Source organism: Anser brachyrhynchus (genome assembly GCF_964034855.1).
Source record: "Anser brachyrhynchus genome assembly, chromosome: 5".
Lineage (NCBI taxonomy): Eukaryota > Metazoa > Chordata > Aves > Anseriformes > Anatidae > Anser > Anser brachyrhynchus.
In genome coordinates, this window is record NC_137699.1 from 13,517,559 (window position 1) to 13,535,946 (window position 18,388).

At 49.6% G+C, this 18,388-nt stretch overlaps 2 protein-coding genes across 7 annotated transcripts in view; one reads left to right on the forward strand and one right to left on the reverse strand.

The window, feature by feature from the left end:
* Positions 1 to 3,370, reverse strand: part of CD82 (CD82 molecule) — a 34,810-nt gene extending 31,440 nt beyond the window's left edge. Inside the window, exon 1 of one of the 2 annotated variants that reach the window (XM_080593375.1) lies at positions 3,221 to 3,370. The gene's annotated coding sequence lies outside the window, so the exon portion shown is untranslated. Of the gene's footprint in view, positions 1 to 1,300; positions 1,443 to 3,220 lie in introns of those variants that run through there. The other variant, XM_080593377.1, reaches the window with a different exon arrangement.
* Positions 2,437 to 18,388, forward strand: part of LOC308195612 (uncharacterized protein) — a 35,141-nt gene continuing 19,189 nt past the window's right edge. For 3 of the 5 annotated variants that reach the window (XR_013951668.1, XR_013951669.1, XM_080593380.1), the window contains exon 1: positions 2,437 to 2,590. Coding sequence is in view for 1 of the 5 variants with exons in the window: in XM_080593380.1 (XP_080449506.1) it covers positions 2,448 to 2,590 (143 nt within the window). In the remaining 4 variants the exon portion in view is untranslated. Of the gene's footprint in view, positions 2,591 to 12,078; positions 12,196 to 18,388 lie in introns of all 5 variants that reach the window. The other 2 variants (XR_013951671.1, XR_013951670.1) reach the window with 2 other exon arrangements.

The following is an 18,388-nucleotide window of genomic DNA, read 5'->3' on the forward strand; positions in this document are numbered from 1 at the left end:
ATGACACGTTTCAAACGCAGGCACATCAGCTCAAGGGACCAAAGTCCCAATACGTACTCGATACTGACATCACTGAGCACAGAAAACCCCCTCCACATTCAACTTCTGATCACACACATTGCAGAGCCCTCGTGTTCCAAGCAATGCAAAGCCAGTTGCTGTACCAGGGAGAAATCAGAAAAAATAAGGTAGGGCGTAAAACATTCCCAACATGGATATTTTTGCCTAAGACTAGAGTACCTAGCAACCCAGAAACTGAAGTGCTATAAAAGCTACAGGAATGTCCTGGAAAGGACTAACGTGAATGCCTGAAAGGCAGCATTCAGCCATTTTATGCAGCAGCAGAGCTCCTCTCGTTAAGTTAGGCTTCACAATTGACTTCCAACCAAATTGCTACTCATCCATCACAGGAGACAGGCTGGCTCCGGGTGCTCAGGATTTACATATTCTTACATTATGGGATGACAGCAGCGGCCTTTGTGCTGGTAGAGGACACAGCCATATCTGGTGACCACAAACCCCTTCTCTAGGGCAAGTCTTGGAAACAGGCTCCTTTGCTGCCAGCAGGCAGGACTACCTCACAGCGCACCAGTGCTCTCCCTCCCCGTTCCCAAATCACCTCCAGGGCCACTACTGGGCAGCCGAAGGAACAAGGAGGATGGATTCAAGCTGTAGGAAGGCGCAGAGCTGCTGCTCCGAAGTCTCAACCTTCCCTTTGCTTGCTCAGGAGACTCTTCCCCCTGACTTCAGTGGGATTATTTTTGCCTGTGACGGGAACTCTGCATTATATAACTTCAAATCTCTGGGCTGCTGGATATCCTAACGTGTATATAGCTCTTTCCAGCTCAGCATTTCTCCGGTACACATGGCCACAGGATTATCACCGTACTGCAAGAGATCAGCAGTCTGTTGCAGCTGGGCAACAACTTTGCAGTAATGAGTAAAAGGCCCTTTGTTATGCACCTGTTTGCTGCGCTGCAGGGAAACTAAAACAGCAGCCCAGCAGCGTCCTTAGGCAAAGGACTAGTGGTATTTGCTATTTACAACACTCCCGATGGCACAGCAGAGCTGCTGAGCTCCTTAAAGACAGGCAGGCCACTTACCTCTGCAGCAAGTGTCAGAAATCGAGTACATGCACCACGCTTTGATTCGACTCGCTTTTAATTGGTGGTGTCCCAGTTCTGGAGCTCCACCAAGGAGAGAAAAGAACTAGAACCAGACAGCCCACGCGCGTGCCTCTTCCCCCAGGAGAAAGCCTGCCTTTGGCTTAGTTTCCTTCCCTCCTTTCCCCTGTATTTACCTTGGATGAGCACCGAGCAGCCCAGCTTCCCTGGCTCTGCCGTGTGCATGCTCGATTACAGAGACAAGACCCCACCAGAGCGTGGCTCTGGTCCCCATCCATCTCAACAGGCTTGGGTTTTATTCCCTTCCTCTGCTATCGCCCGCAGACCAGTCCCTCTCGCAGAGCTGCCCACAGCAATGCCTCATCTGTCTTCCAGGAAATTCGCTAGCTCTGAATCTGTCAGCGCGTGCAAGCAATGATTTAAGCAATCTCCAGCATGCAGTTCCCGGCGCTTCACTTATCACCCTGCGGAGGTGCGAGTCAGCCGTTAACCACCTCGGCGTTTCTCAGCCCTGATAATCCAGGGAATTTTCAGCAGAGCACGGAGCTGGGCAGCAAACAGGCTCTGCCACAGCTGACTGCTCATCCAGGAACTGCTGGCCTCGCTTCCCGTGTTATTTTTCTTTCGTGCCAAGAAACGGCCTGTAATTCTTCACCTTTCCTTCATTTTAGCCCCTCTTTGGGTCAACATCCAGGCCAGAAGAAGACAGAGCTTCTTAAATAACGACTGCAACAGCTGCCATGCCTCAGGCAGCACTCAAGCAGACCAATGCTGACTACCTTGTATAGCACCGGACATGCTCCACCTCACACTGCCACTTTGGATTTCCCGTAACAGGTCCTGGACCATCAGTGCCTGAGGTCCTTGCAGCAGCAGCAGCCTTCACCCCTGCTGGATGCTTCCCGCAATCCCACCAGACACCAAAGACCACTGCTACGGCTTGGGCTGGAAAGTGCCTCGGAGTCTGGGGTTACCAGGTCTGAAAAACTTCCACAGGTGCCTTTCCAAGTCAAACATCTGTTGGATGGATGCTCGCAGCCCCAGAGGGCCCCTGGCAACCTTTGCGCTGAGACAAGAACAGGGAGATGCAGGAGTGGGGTAAAACCTTTCCTTAGCTACAGCCAGAAGAGGAATTTCATATGACCCCCCCACACACACACTTAATGGGGCTTGTAGGCAGGGGATGGCTCAGGTAACAGAAGCAAGAAAGCCCTACAGGGCGGCAGGAAGGCCTTGCTGGAGCATCTCCCGCACCAGCACGCAGCCGCAGGTCACACTACACCTGTCTGTCCCTTGAGAGCCAAAACAGAGACAACAACAGGAATGAAGAGAGTCCAGATGAGCCGCATCATTAAAGCTGATAAATCCTCTTACGGGAGGAGCTTCAGCGGGGAAGGACAGAGATCTCCCACGGGGAGAGCTTTCCCCAAGTCCCCAGCTCGCGTCCTGCTCTGTGTCGCATGCAGGTAAGCAGCCCCCGAGATGGCTCCTCGCACCGGGTGCCTCTCTCTGGGTCTGGGCGTTCGGAGCAGGTTTTGTGGCACGGGGACAGGCGTTCGGACTGCGGGACCCTGGCCACACGCCTCTGCCCCGCGCTTCTCGGACAGCCAGCGAGCACCAGAGCCCGAGGCGCGACCGGCAGGGTTTCCTCCAGCACAAGTTTCAAGCTCTGAGCTCACGCAGGAGATGGAAACACCAGAGCCGGTCCAAGCCCCGGGAACACTCCATCCCGAGCGAGCTCTGTGCAGTTCAGGAAGGCAGAAGCCAACGTTTCGGTTCCAGGGCAGTTTTATTTTTTTTTTTCCGTACCGTGAGCTCCATTTCACGCGAAAGCACACCCGGCGGGGCTGCCACGCTCCGGAGCGCGCACGGCCCCCCGCGGCTGCCCCAACGGGACGGGGGCACGCCGAGCCCCCGGGGCCACACCGCTCCCGGCCAGGCCCAGCCGGGAAGCCCCGGGAAGCCCGGCCCTGCCCTGCGGAAAGCCCCCGGGAAGCGGCCGGGGGACGGGGAGGGGGGGCTCGGCCGGGCACGGAGCCCCGCGGAGGGGCCGCGGCCCTCGCCCCCCGCCGGGCCGGGCCGCCCCGCGCACCTACCTGCTGGGCTCGGCTGGGCTGGGCTGGGCTGGGCGCTGCGCTGCCTCCTTCCTTCCCTCCCTGCCTCCCTCCGGCGCCGTGTCCCCGGCCGGGCTCCCTACCCCGCGGGGCGGAGCCGGCGGCTGCGCTCAGCCGGCCCCGGGGCGGGCCCCCCGGCCCCCTGCCCGCCCCTGTGCCAGGCGAAGGCCGAGGCCCTGCACGCAGCGGCCCCAGCCCCGCGACCCGCTGAACACCGGGCATTTTGCTGCCCTGCCGAGCCCTGTAAACACCAGCAGCGTTCCCCGTCCGAGCCCCACTCAGCCCTTTTCAGCCTGCTTGCCCCAGCGGGGGCGGAGAGGTGCTGGGGCGGCTGCTGGCTCTGCTGCCCGCTGTCAGTACGTTGTTTCCCCGGCTTCGCACTTCTGTGCGGCAGGCATCGAGCTCGCAGCACCGCGTCTTTGTTCGTGGTGTTGGAATAACTAGCCCACCGGGATCCCGCCTTGGTCCAACAGAAATAAAAATAACAGTAACAGGGCCATCTAGTAGCAATAATACCGTGGTCCTCTTTAAATCCTCATCTAAAAGGCAGTAAAACCACACCAGCCAAGCCAACCCTAAGGCAAGGGAAGGTCGGGTGGTCCCTCACCCTTCCAAAGAAGCAGCACGTGAAACTGTGGCCACACAACGGGCGAACACGGGCCCTTTGCCTCCTTCATGCACCTTGGAGGGGCGCCCGCCGCCACCGTGCCACCTCCGTGCCAGCAGCGGGGCACTGCGGGCCAGCAGAGCGAAACTGAGGGCTGCAGCTGTGTTGTGGGCTGGCCAGGGAAGGTGCTCAGAGTGCAGGTGCTGGGGCAGAACAGAGAGGACGAGGTGGAAGTGAAAGGGGTGACTAACACCGCACTGGGGTTTTGGAGGTTCACGCGGTCTCGGCACCCCCATTTCTGCAGCTGTCCTCAGCGATACCAGGCTAGCCCTGGCCTGCAAACCGTCTCATAAACCTGGCCTTGCTGAGGCTCCTTCCTCTCGCTAGAAGAGCTGTAAGGACAGTTGTTTGCTGAGGATGCATTTTGTGTCAGAATTGTTGGGGCAGTATCTGGAAATGCATTTATAGCCAGTCCTTGGGGCCACGTTCCTACCTGTCCTTCTGGAAGGTGGCAGCACCCCAGCATCTCCTTCTGAGCAGAGTTAACCTCAAGTAAAACCACCCCTATGCTCAAACAGCACATTGAGGGGGCTTTTTCTTCCCTCTCTCTTTAATAGGCTTTGTCCTTAATTTAAGCACCTGGTCAGGCTTATGCCAGTAGTAAGCTCACCTATAAAGGTGTGGGGGTCTGTGGGAGCAAGTGAAGTTGTATCTGTCTATCCTTATGCTCAGGTGTCTGACCTGTGCATTCTGAGCATATAGCTTGCTTCTGATTCTTATGAGTGTCCTACTTTGAGGAAGGAAGTCTGGGCTCAGAATATGGCCCCTGAGGATTAGTGGAAAGGCTTTTTTTTTTTTTTTTTAAAGGAGTTGATTTTAAAATAAAAAGAGATTACAAGGCGCAGCGCAAATGGATTGCTTGTGTGCCAGCAGCTCCAGTGCCCAAATGAATTTGTGTCAATGGCTTTGAGAATAGGATACATGTTAAGCAACAGCAGCGTGGAGGTATGTATGCATCAGCGACTGCATGTATAGCTGGTTATGCTTCAGTGCCGCTCGGGTATGAACCAGTGAGGCTGTTGAAAAGCGTTAAGTCTGTATCACTGAGTTTTCTGAGAACAGGGGATAGATCTTTAAAAGATAGCTCGCAAAGAGCTTGAATTTTGCTGGAAAGTCCGATGTGAATCATGCTCTTCTGAGGGCTTGCAACAGGGAGTTGGCAATGGTGCAGAAACAGATCTGCAGAGATGTTGCAGCTGAGCTGCGCACAGATGGTAAACTAGAAGCCCAAGTATAAACAGCATCTTTTACAATATACACAGTAGGCTGGATTCTCAGCTAGTGATTAGACAAAAGTGCTTGTAAGAAAACAGACGGAATGGAGAAACCCACCATTATGTGGTGTGTAACGCCGAAGACCGAATGCCATTTTGAAGGCGGCTAGGCACCAGCCCAGAGGTCACTCATCCAAGTACTCTGCTTTTGCCTCGGGTCATTTTCATTTCAAACCAAACAACCGTTCCCTGTCAGATGAATCCTTTCTTTTTAGAAGGAATTAATCTCTTTACCCAATCAAGCGATGGCCTATTCTGCAAGTAAGCAGGGGAAGCCTTTGCTCACCAGCCCAGGTCCCTGGGATGCAGCCTGTTTCGTTTGTACAGGAGGTCCCTTCAGCTGTGTGTTGTGAGAAGCTGCGCAGCCCTCAGAGCCCTTCTGCTTTGCAATGTAAGGCACGGGCCCTGCACAGGTGCGTATGTACGGTGCTGGGGGAGCTATGGCCCTTTCTTTGCTGGTAAAACCACACCTGGCTGGGAAGGAACGATGCTGGGCTGCAAGCAAGCAAGTCCCCAGCAGTGCACACACAGGCAGTGCTCGGCAGCTCCCTGTGCAGCAGCTATGGGAGGTCTCAGGGCTGGCGTCCTGCAGCAAGCTCAGCGCAGAGGAGCTCAAGTGGCATTTCTCTGCTCTCAGAGGCGCTCTGAGAAGAAGGGGGCCGAGGCTCAGCTGGCACAGGTTGCTGCCCGACGTGACAGACACCAGAGCAGGAAATGAGCCCTGGGTTTGTGCCTTCACCGTTGCAGCAGTTGCTGAACCGGCTGTCCTTACACTGTGGTCACTGTTAGGCAGTCTCAGACAAATACTTGGCATTAAGGAGAGCAGGGTCTAGGAAAAAGACATATGCAAATCCATAACGTTTCCAGATTTATTTCCTTTAAAAAAAAGTCTTTGAATTGCTGCTAACCTCAGAGGGGAAGGATTTCTGCGCAGACAGGGTCAAAATACTGAAGGGCTAGGTGGATGCAGTGATGTGCACTGTAACAATCCCTACACACCGCCTAACTTTGAAAAAAATACGCTTTTGATGTTGAACTCATAAAGAGGGAAAAATTCAAAAACAGAACTAAGAATTGCTGTGTTTGTTCTGATTAAATTCCAGGTTAAAACAAAACAAAAACAAACAACAACAACAAAAAAACCCTACAGTCCACATTTAGTGTCTGTTTAATAGCACAGGGTAAAATAAGAGCTTGTACTGCAAAGCATGGTTGAAGATTATAGCTTTTGTCAAGTCTAATGTTGGCAGAAGTGCTTTCATGGCACCGTAAGTGGAATCCACCCCTTTTATTTGCCCAAAGCTGTGTTTTTATTAGCAAAACTAGGATGTGGATTAATTGTATACAAAAAAAAAATAATGATTAGAGTGAACAGCAACAAAAGCGCAGTGGTTGCTTGCACTTGAGGCAAGTGGAGACTACTTTAACTCACATTAGGGAAAAACATGTTTACCAAAAGGTACAATTTTAAAGTAGTCTGTTCTATTTCAGGACTAATTATTCCTAACAATTCTGAGTTTTATGGCTTCTGAGAAAACGAGTGAGCTGTAGGAAATTGAAATAATTTTCCTGATGACCGCTTGCCCTCCCCTGGCTGGAGTGAGAAATGCAGGCAACCGAAATTTTGCAGCAGAAGTGAAATCTGGGCAAGGCAAAGGGAGTCAGACTGTTGCCCCGAGACACCCCAGAACTGGAGAGCAGCTTCTGTAGGTTGTTAGTTTGGGAGCAGGGTGGGAGTGCCTCAGATCTGACTGCTAGAGGAGGGGCAGCACCCCAAAACTCAGTATTTTGCAAAAGAGCGTTGCTGCCCCCTCTATGGGCACTGGAAAATGTAGCACACAGGGACTCGTCTTCCTAGGCACTACGTGATTTGAGCTTTTGTGATCCATTGAGCATTGGAAAGTGTGAGAGCATGTGGCCCCATGAGGTGGGTATTTATCTAACCTTTGGGATGGGAAACTTGCTGGAACAAGGTGTATCATCAAGATTTACCATCCTGTGATTTCCAGAATTTGTCCTTTAAAAATAAAAATAAAATTAAAAGAAAAAATACTTATACAAACAAATCTCAAAAGGTCTTCCACAGAGCGTGAGCAGGTCACAGACATCTCTGGATTGAGAAGAGCCCATCATTATTTTTATGGGCTTGCTGATTTGAGTCAGATATGTCAGAAAATGCCAGGTGAGTTTCAGAAATCAGTGCGGTCACTTAAAGAGCCCTTGCTGATGCTGCTGAGCTCTGGTTAGTGCCTGGGCTAACAACAGCCATGGTGTGACTTTGTAGACCTTGGTGGAGGTAGGACTTAGCCTAATTTTACAATTATCTTTGCACGCTTTGCATGGATGAACACCTGAACTGAAGTAAGCATCTTGGCTTGAGAGGAGAAACGTTACCCAGAAATAGAGGTTTTCCTTGCTGGTCTGCGTTGGGGGTGTGCTGGGATAGATGCTGTTGCTTAGGCAGTATTCATTCCACACCCCACGGCCCTAGAGACTGGTGAGAAGTTGTCCCTTTCAGTCCAGCTAACATAAACACTTGAGAAAACCTCGGGAAGGAGAACCCGGTTTAAAGTCTACCAAAGGAAATGAAAACTCTCGGGAGCTGACATTGGCACGCTGAATATTTTCTCAGTGAAATGTGTGCAACACTGGCATGATTTACCTGGAGGAGCAAGGCGAGCGGAACAAGCAATCCTATGACACTAATACTTCTCACGTAAGCTAAGATCCACTGGAGTATTTAGAGACTTAATTCCCTTCAATTTCACTTATGAAAGCATCCAAGTACCTCTCTACATAGAGCCAATTTTAAACCTTGCATTGAAAGAAGTCTCTTTTCCACCTTTGCCTCCCAGCTCCTTCTCAGACAGATATATGTTTCAATGTCCACGTGGGCAGAGAAGTGCCAAAATGCCTCCCTGGTCACCTACTGATGCTCGTACAGCGGCAGTGAACCACTGGTAGAAATTACAACCTTGAGGCCTGCAGATGACTTGCAACTGCCCATGTGCCTTTCTTCCACTTGGTGTCTCTCTTTAGTCTCAAATCTGGGGCTGGGATCTCCAGTATTGCTCTCTTGGGGGACTATTATTTGTTGTTTGCATTTTAGAAGTACCCCAAGGTTTAGGTTTGACAGCACAGCTCCGTAGGGATCAGCAATGTACAGAACCATCAAAACATGAGACTCTCTTTCCCTCTCTCCCAAGCAGTATAGTGTTGCAGCGCTCTCCCCATCCATTTTAAATGTGTTCAGAAAATTCAAATACTTATTTTTGTGTGCCTTTTTTTTAAATGGAAATAACATTTTTTTGTGTGTGCAGCTTGGTCTAATCCATGATACAGAAGGCTAGGGCTGATTTGCCTCACCCTCTCACCAGCGCTAGAGCTTACAGGCATGCAAGTGAAACACAAAGCATTATTTCACTGAATTCACAAAATAGCATTTTTTTAAAGGGATGAATTCAAAATAATGTCACATTAAAATGCTGTCTTTGTCCTTGGTGCAAACATAGGACATGGGGAAGAATTTAAAAGCACTGTACAATGCTTCTAATTCTTCTACATGTTGCAGTGGAAAAAGTTGGGGGTGGGGGTTGGAGGGAAGGTGATTTAAACCTTTTTGCACCAGAACCCAACATCTTTATGGTACATTAGACTGACTTGACATGGAAATCCATAAGCTTGGCTTCCTTTTCAGTTGCTATGAAGTGCAAGCCAGCTTTTCAATGACAAAAACTAACTACACTGAAACTCTTTGCTGTGAAACTCTTTAGATACTTGCTGCTGCACATGGAAAACACTGTAGCTTGCAGCATAAATGCCTTAATGTGCCTGATTCACTCCCATTTCTGGACCTTTTCTGTTTTGCCAGCTCCCCTGAGATTAAATCTGAGAGAAAGTGGTCCAGATCTAATGCGCTTGGCAGTCCCCTCAAATAAAAGCTCCTTTCTCCAAAGCCTTCTTGGTGTCTTGCTTAATTCTGATCTGGAGACCTAGAGACTAGACTCTCAGCTAGTATAAACGAGTGAAGTATACCACATAACAGCAGCTGAGGATCTGGAAAATAATATCTACCAATAACTTCTTACTTCATGTGGGTTCTACCCAAATAATTCACTAGCCCTCCTGTGGGAGAACAAAGCACTGTATATTTCCTTTTACGAGCTGTTTTGCACATAAATGCTCTCTGCAGTCCTAGTACATCTCCACTGAAACCAGTGAGAGCAAGTTTGCAAAATCTGCGTGTAGCTTATTTTTAAACCCTTTCAAAATCACAGAGGAATGTTCATCAGATTGGAGATCCCCAACGCAAAATAACTGCAGCGCGTGCCAGCATTTGCTAAAAGCAGACGCTGAGATAACAATTTCATCCTTTTACTGTGCCTGCGTGGGATGAGAGGCACGTCCTGGACTTTCGTGGCTGTGGGATGCCGAGGCTGCAGGAAGATGGACGTGCCATCTAGCGGCTGCTCGTCCCTGTAGTGTTCGTAGCACGAAAGCGCGGCTTGGACTATGTTAGCCCAAATTCTTAACAGGATACTTGTTTGTCTCTGGGAAGTGGAAAATTAAGCACAGCGGATTCTTATCAGAAAATTTCATGTGGTCTATCGTTCCCAAACAGCACGGAGCTGGAAGGTCTCTATACCTGGCTGTGGATGGTTAGCTGGGTTGGCCGCAACTGATACTCAGTGGGTGGAGGGTTTGTCCAGTGCCCCTAGCACCGTCCCAGGAAAAGGGGTTCCTACTGCTTTCCATGGGTGAAGGTTTCTCTCTCCAGAAGCTTTTCTTCCTCCTCTGCTTGCAAGGCTTTCCCCTTCCCACCCCTCATCCCCCCCCTGCCCATCCCCAGCACAGGGGTGCCATGGGGGTGGCAGCACTGCAGAGGAGGCTCCAGAGCAGCTATAAACCACTCTGTAGCTCCCCTCCTTATGCCAAAAACTGACTGAGGCTGCTATGAAAGGGATGTTAGATGTGGGAAAGCAATTTGCATCCCTCAGGATCCTGCCTGCCACCAGCAGAGGTTCCCCAGCGAGAAGAAGAAGGCAGAGGCATACTCCACGCTGTCTCGAGACACCCTCCACCAAGCCGGCACTGAGCGATCCCATACATCAGGCCAATATCAAATGCAACCGCAGAGGAGGCTTTCCCTTATCTTTCAGGACAATTACCAAGCTATACATCACTTGAGCAGTCTGGGAACTATGGGATATTGTGGTTTCTGGTAAAACAGGAAAATCTTTTCATGGTTAGCACTGGCAATGAAATTTGTATCCCACCTCCATCTGGACTGAGCCACGGGTGATCGTTCTCTGAGATATGAGCTTCTCTCGATGTCAAAGGGCAAGTAAATAAATAACTGTATGGGAATGTGCGTTTCGAGGAAAAATCATGCTTTTTTCCCTTTTTCCCCCATGCCCCCCGTTTTGCCTCAGAGAAGTTACGGGTTTTCTTAGGTCCTCAGAGAGGTTGAAAATGGTCCAAAATGTGCTTCAGGAAGGCGATCGCTCAAAGTGAATCAGTTTTCAGGGTCTGCTCACCATCTGTGCGCCTTTAGGAGATTGTCACACTTTCGGCTGGCTTCATCCATCTCTCTAATTCCTTGGTTACAGTCAAAACAGCTTTAAAAGGGCTCAGTTCCCACAGTGGGAAAGTAACTGGGACGCTGCCTGCTAGCATCACTTCACCCAGGAGCGGCTGACGCCTCATGGAAATCTTTGAAAGGCAAACTTCTGAGTCAGTTCTGCTGATGTAGCTTCCACTCAGAGTATTTCTTTGCTCCCTTCTGCTTCTGTTATTGGTAAGGCCATTTGTATGAGAAGGGGATCCTGCTTTCCAGGAAGGATGCACTGCTTCTGGTGAAGTCACAAGCATCTGCGGCATTGGGTCTCCCACCCTGAGCAATCTGGACTGGTTGATTTTCAGGCAGAAGGAGCTTGATACGATGAGCCATGGCTTTCTGGTCTGGCATGTTTTGAATTATTATTCTGTCTCTGTTACATTTTTCACATAAGTGCCCCAAGCCACTGACAGACTCTGTTTAGCAATAAAGAAATAATCGTCTCCGCGGCAGCTAATAGGATGCCAACAAAGATGCTATGTGGCTGAGTCATCTCCGTGTTGCAACAGTGCTGCCCAGCTAGCCACCCCACAAGATTTAACAGGCCCAGACTTTTCAGCTGGGATAATTCATCTCTTGCAGTCTCTCTCAATAATCTCCAGCAACTAGAAGGGTGAAAAAAAGAGCCCCTTTCATTGCAGAAGAAAACTGATGGTCTCACCACCTAAGGTGCTGACTGTCCCAGTATGTGTCTTCATTAAAAGTGGCAGTCAGTGAGCAAGCTTGGGAAAAACAAGTCCTTTCATTGTCTGAGAGCTCAGAGAAAGATCCCTTAGCACCCAGTCATTTGTTGCAGACAGCTCAGACTGTTGGCCAATATCTGGATTTCGAGTGCAGTTGATGGCCACTAAAAGAGCCCTGGTAAATCCAGCTCAGCTGCTGCTACTTCACAAAGTCTCTCACATAGACAGGGTGGTGTTGGAGACAGGGTGAATGATGCTCGAGGCTTGATTTTGAACATTTGTGTCGTGTTGCTGGAGATCTCTGCGTGTCTTTGGGGGTCAGCATGCTGGTCCTGGGCACCGAGAGGCATTAAGGCAGTTTTGCACTCTACCACAGATACCGTGAGTTATGGATTCATCCATCCCGCATGCCTCATCCATCCAGCGGATGGGATTGGGAGATACAGAGAAAGGGAGAGTACTCTGTTGTGAGCGAATGTGTTTTTCTTCTCTGCAGTGCTCCAGAAAGTTTAGGAGGACAAAAGGCTGATGGTTTCACGGGTCTTCCTTGGAAGAATAAAAATTAGTCCTGCTCTACTGGCTTGCTTGTTTTCTTTCAGAGAGCTTATGGATCTGCCAGGATGGAGAAGGACATGGAAACTGATAACCTCCAAGTTTGATCTCAAGACAGAAACTGTGAGGAAGAAGAAAGAGTGCAGTTAAATGTAAGACACAAAGTGAGTGCTCAAAAAGGGGTGATGAAATTAAAATCAGAGACTTCTAAAGAAATTATTTTTGTGGAAAGGAATCAGGTTTCATTGCTGCTGCTGAGAACGAAATGTAGCCATCCCAGTATTTGAAGATATCTATTCACTGAGGGTACAGCAGCACATGTACCCACCGAGTGCTCAGAGAGCAATGGGCTAAATTCTTATTTCCATCAGCAGAAAAAATGAGATAATTGACAGAAATCTGTGACTGCCAGGACCTCTAAAGGATTTAGACATCTGTCTCCTATTTAGGAACATTTTATTAACATTAATGGGAATTATAAATTTAAACAGGCATTAGATATTTGAATAATCCCGGGGGTTATTGCCTGCATTGGGAAGAGAGGAGGCAGGAGCCCAGAATCTGGTTAACTGTGAATGAATGATGGCACCTTTTTACTTGTGTACTTTCTGGAGGGACACTTGCATCTATCCTGCTGAGGAGAAGCACCAGCTCTATTCTGATTCCATGTTGTGGTCAGGAATGGATATCTCCACAGCTTTTCTTGTCCCTTCTCATCTTTTACTGCAGTATGAAAGCATTTGAATTTGCTTTGCTGGACCATCCATATATGCTAAATCCATCCCAGTGGAGGAGAGCTGCGATTGTCTCACTGTAAGTTCAGCGAGGCTCTCTACATCCTGCTCAGGAATTAATTGTCCACATTTACTGAACACACCACCATGCTCGAGGCACATTGGATCCTCTTTAAACAGCAGCAGCAGGCACCTGGCCCTTCCCATGCTGGGGGTGACTCCATGACTGGAAGCAGGGAAGAGGGGACTCATGGTGGCCTCAGGGGTCAGCCTTCTTCATCCCAGTGGTGCAGAGCTCCAAGTGGGCATTTACAGCACGAATCCCCATGCAGGATTTATGGCTTGGCTCCGCACTGTGGCAAGCCGTGCAATGCTCAGGGTATGGTACAAACTGGTTGGAGGAGAGGCACACAGCCAAAGCTCTATGAGCAACACACAGGAGGCCGTGCTGACTTATGATGTGTGTGGTAAAATGATGGCTGAGGAGGTGGCTACCATAAATGTGGGTATCACATGTGTTGCTCTAGTAGATGCAGCATCATGTAAACATTAACGCGAGGGCGCTTAAAATGGCATTCTGTAAGCACAGGGTTGTTTCCTCTGCTAAAGAGGCCATCTCTCTTCTCCATTACCAGAAGAAATGAGTATATCCCTCTGTTCCTATGTCACTTCACCTTAGTGTGAACTAAAACAAAATAAAGAGTGAGTAGGAGTGGGGCAGTAATGAAGAGAAGTATGTTTTTGCACTGCAAGCATTCAAGCAGTTTGGATGCCACAGCCTCACCTGGACCATGAAGCACATGGACTGTAGCTGAAGGCCAGCCACTTTTGGAAAGTTTGCAAATGGCTACCAGCCTTTTGGGCTGAGGAGGGATCATCAGTGCGTGGTATTAGCCACCTACATTCCTTCCTAAATTCCCTCAGCAGGCCCAAGACGTGGTGTGCCATAGCAGCGTGAGGCTAGGAGGCCTAGCAGGGCTTTTGGGTGGGCTTCTAGGCTTCCAGCACCTCGTTTCAACGTGCACTGAGGGTCACTGGTGATGGAGGGGACGGATTTTTGCTGCTGGTTGGAATCCTTTTGAGAGCTACATGTTACCGGAGGTCATCGCTGCTGGAGGCTGTTGCCTGTGTGAGAGGATCAGGTTGGTTTTCTTCCAAGCCTTAGGCTCAGCAGCACTGAGCCCATCACCACATCTGCTTGTACAGCCGCACAGCCCCTTGCTGGCAGGCTCAGTGGAGAGGATAGTGCTGAAATATGGTGCAAAGACTGATGACACAGTGTCTCTTGCGGAGATAAAGGGAGGCTGATCCCTTTCATCACTGCTTAAGCAGTTGTTTCAGATGTCTTTGCCTTCCTTTGTTCAGGAGGGAGGGGAAGCCGGGGGCCCTGGCGGTGGCTGGACAGCCTTTGCCAGGAGGTACAGCTCCCTGGGGGGGCTCGGGCAGCTCCCCGCCCGGTTTGCTGGAGGGCAGCCCCACACCGGGGCGTCTCCGTCCACCAAGGCCTGGTGCGTGGGACGTCCCCGCTGCTGTCCATCGGGGCCTCTTGTGGAGGCCCTTCAGACAGGCCTCGGCTTCTGGCTGGCAAGGCACGGCAAGGCCTCGCTCCCACCGGAGCCCCGCTGCGGCCTTCTGCCTCCGCGAGGGCCCGGCCCCGCTGCTCCCCGGCATGCAGCATGGCAGCCAGGAGCGTGGCTGCAGAACATCAAAGTCAATTAGCATCCAAAAGCAAATAAATCAATCAATACATTCCCGGCCCCCTTAGAAAATCTCATTATTGGGAACCAACCCAGGCAGGGACTCCCAGGAAGAACTACAGAGGGAGAGATTCTCCAAAGCTGTAATTTTTAAGGTTGTACCACTTGGAGAATAATTATAACCAGCAAAATGATGTTCACATCTCACATTAATATAGAGTAATGACTGCATGCCTGTAGCCAGCTAACCACAGAACTGAGAAGAGACTGTCAACTCTTCTGCCCTGCCATAATACAAAGCATCTTGGAAATGCTAACAGCCGCCGCACGCCAGCATCTTGTCATCCCTCCTTCTTAAAGAAGCAGACCGGGGGATGCTTCGGCCTCCCAGTATCGCTTGTACGGGAGATGTCATCCTTGATGAATTTGCCTTGATGGCTAAACTAAAAATGAAAACTAATATGTTTGTGATTTTCCATGGAGCAGAATTTTAAGATCATTTCAGACATTATAAACACTTTTGTTTCAGAATAAATAAATAAATACTGCTTCCAGTTTTGGAAATGCATCAAATTTCAAAATACCATTTTGAATTCCTTCCTTTTTATGTTATATTTGCTTATTTATTTTTTTCTTAATGCTAGTTTTGAGTCCTTAACTACCATGTGCCTTCCTTGCCAATAGTGATGTGCAATGAAATAATGGAAACAACAAGAATATACACATGATACAGTAAAATGAAATAAAATAAAGCAAACAAATCAAGATAGTACTTCTGAAATTCCAGCATGATTTCTAAAACTGGAGAAAAATTCAATATCAATTTTTTTTTCTGTGGGAATTTTCACCAAAATCAATACATTTTCAACACTTTTCCCCGAAGTTATTGAAAAGTCTTTCAAACATCCAATCAAAAATCTTCTCAGATGAGCTTCAACAGATGAGGCTTCATGGAAATTTAGATTAGGGTTGGACCTTAACTTAACATGCCCAAAGGCATTTGGGTCTATCTCAGCCAGACTGTAACATCTTCGAGCCACGGGCTGTGTTTTTAATTCTGTATCAGTGATGCACTCTGAGCCATGAAAGAGACCACAAGGCAAACTATAAACACTGGTATATTCACTATGTACATATATTAAAATATTTGTATTTAGCACGGAGGTGAGGTTTCCTCTGGCAAAGCTGCAGCGAGCTCTCCTCACGTGTGCCAACGCAACTTCACTTTGTGTTGGTGGCTCAGGGCAAAGCCTCGACAGTGAAAATGAGAAATGAAGGAATGTGAAATCACCTCCTTGTAGAGTGAGGAAAATATTGAATAAAATATGCCAAGAGTGTTCTGGCGATCAGGATTCTTTATCGTTGATAGCGTGTATTGAAGGGCTTGTTACGAGGCCTACGAAGATGACTTCTGCACCCCAGCTGGAGCACTAACATGGGTATGGTTTAAAGGCAGGCCCTACTCTTGGCATTGGAGGAGGGTCAGGTCACCACTTTTATCCATCAGACTGAATAGCTGCTCTCAGCAGAACTAGTCAGAAAGCTGTATTATTTTTTCAGCAAATTCTCTGGACACCAGCCCTGTTGTGGCTTGTTTTTGACTCCCACAGGAGATCTCTCAGGGGTGGTGCAGTCCACTTATGCTTCAGCACCCAGGTTCTCATGTGGGGTTTTGGAAGGTTTCCTTTCATTCTCCCTCTTGTCTGCTGTGCTTTTAAGGCTATCAGGAGGATTAGTAAGACAATTGCTTAGTGCCTTCATGGCTGTTGATGCTTAAACTAACAAAACAACAAAAGAAAGGATAGACCAGAGCCAAATGCTGAAGAAATCAAAGTGTAGTTGGGAGAGAGCATGGCAAGGCCCCTGAAGTCAGGAGAGCATGTGATGATTCCTGGAAGACTGAAGCACCTTCATCATGGTTTTAATGGCCTGAAGTAAAACTAGCAGACAAATTATTTTAACAGCACGAGTGTGAGGTTTTGCAAGGGACATTATGCAAAACAGCCAAATCAGCATTGACAGGCACAGCAAAAATGAATCCATCCCCAGTGAAGAGCATGGCATGGGAGCCAGACACAGAGGGGAGAAGAGACCCTTCTAAGATTATCCGGAAACCCGAAAGTGTTCTTTCTTCCCCAGGAGACTGAACGCTGACTGGCCACCTGCTTTACCTCTTGGTGAGGAGGAGCTGGGAGATCTTGCCATTTGGGACCTGAACCCTGGCCAGAGGGGAGGCCAACCAATGTCTCCAAGAAACTGCAGAGACGGCAGTGTCCCACTTGGCAACCAGAGGGGACATTCTTTGGTTCATCTGCAGGGATTAGCACCAGGGGCATTCATACAGCAGGATGAGGCAACTTCTACACCTCGCTTCAGTCCCTCTGCGCTCTCCAAACAGCCCCGACTTGCCTCTTGTCCAAAGCTGTCACCACCAGGCACAGGCAGGGAGCAGCTTGCTCCTGTCCTGCTCTGCTGGCCCTCCCTGAGAGACTGAGGGGAGGGAACTGAAAGGGAAAAAGTGGCTTGAGAAACTCTACTCTCACCCTCTGTTACTGGGAGACCACCCCTGGAGGTCTGTCAGCAGCTGATGTATTTAGGATAATCTTTACACTTCTGCAATCTTGTCCAGGGCCGAGAAGCAGAACACAGAAAGTGTCACCAGCTGCTGGCCGGAGCCTCACCTTCTTCGCTGGGGACAATGGCAGGGATGTGGGGATCCTGGCCTTCATTCATGGGACAGAGAAGCCAGTCACTTTACAGAAAACAGCAGAGTTTCTGGGTGTCCTATGTATTCACGGCACTAGGCAATAGGCAGTGAATCTCATTTATCTTCCAAAAATCTCAGAAAGCCTGGCAACTGCCCCAACACCATCTCGCTCCAACTGAGAACTGAGGAATTTTGCCGCAAGACCCATCAGAAACCCGCTTGAGCTTTCCAAGCCCGCTGCTCCCTTGGGGCAGAGGAGGCAGGGAGAGAGGGGCTTGTGTTGATTAATATTAGAAGAAACTCCCCTGAAAGAATGATAGATCATGACTTGGTGACTCCAGAATCTTTTCTTGTTTCTTTCTTTGATGGGAGGAGGGGGAACTGGAAACAAAAGGCCTAGGAAGGGGGGAACGGAGGGAGGGGTGTGTTTTGAAATCTGCTTCCTTTTGGCCACGCTTGAACTTCCAAGAGCCTGGCTTTGACTGACATCCCTAGGAAATGGGAGAGAATACTCCATGCTGAGCCGGATCTCTGCCCGGTGGAGGAGGGAGGAGGCATCTGGCTCCAAGGAGCTGAAATACATGCCTTTAAAGTGTCTGTCATTCAGCATCGCAGAGGTGCACTTGGGTTTTCAGCCGGAGGGCTCTGCTCCTCCGGGCTTCGAGGGGCTCCTCACCCCCTCCTGGCCCAGGGTGCCTGGGCACCGCATCTGCGCTCTGCCTGCCCAGCTCCGGCACGGACATGCTGTGTGTGTTGATGGCTAGCGAGAAGGGAAAGGAGCAGCCTTTGCAAAACCTGGCTTTGCCCTTCCCTATGGTCGTGCCAGCCAGTGCAGGAGAAGCCACAGAGAGCCCCTCTGCCCCCTGAGCATTTTGGAGACATCCAGTTTCGGGGCCTGGGGAGGAGGTGTGTTAATAAGGGTTAATAATGGCACCCATGCCATGCAGCCGACCCCCTGCCTGCAGCCCCAGGAACCCCAGGAGCCCAACTCTGTGGACATGTGTGGGGCATATGCCAGAACAGAGCATCACAGGAAGAAAAAAAAAAAAAAGGGGGGAAACAGCCCTGAGAAGGGAGATCTGCTGCTTGTGTTGCACGGAGCTGGGATGGGGAGGTGGAAAGGGAGTCAGGGAGAGATTAGGGGAGATGGTTAAGCTTCAGCATTATCTGGAGCTTGCAAACTGCTATTGAGACTACAGAGGCATTTGCTGGGCAATTC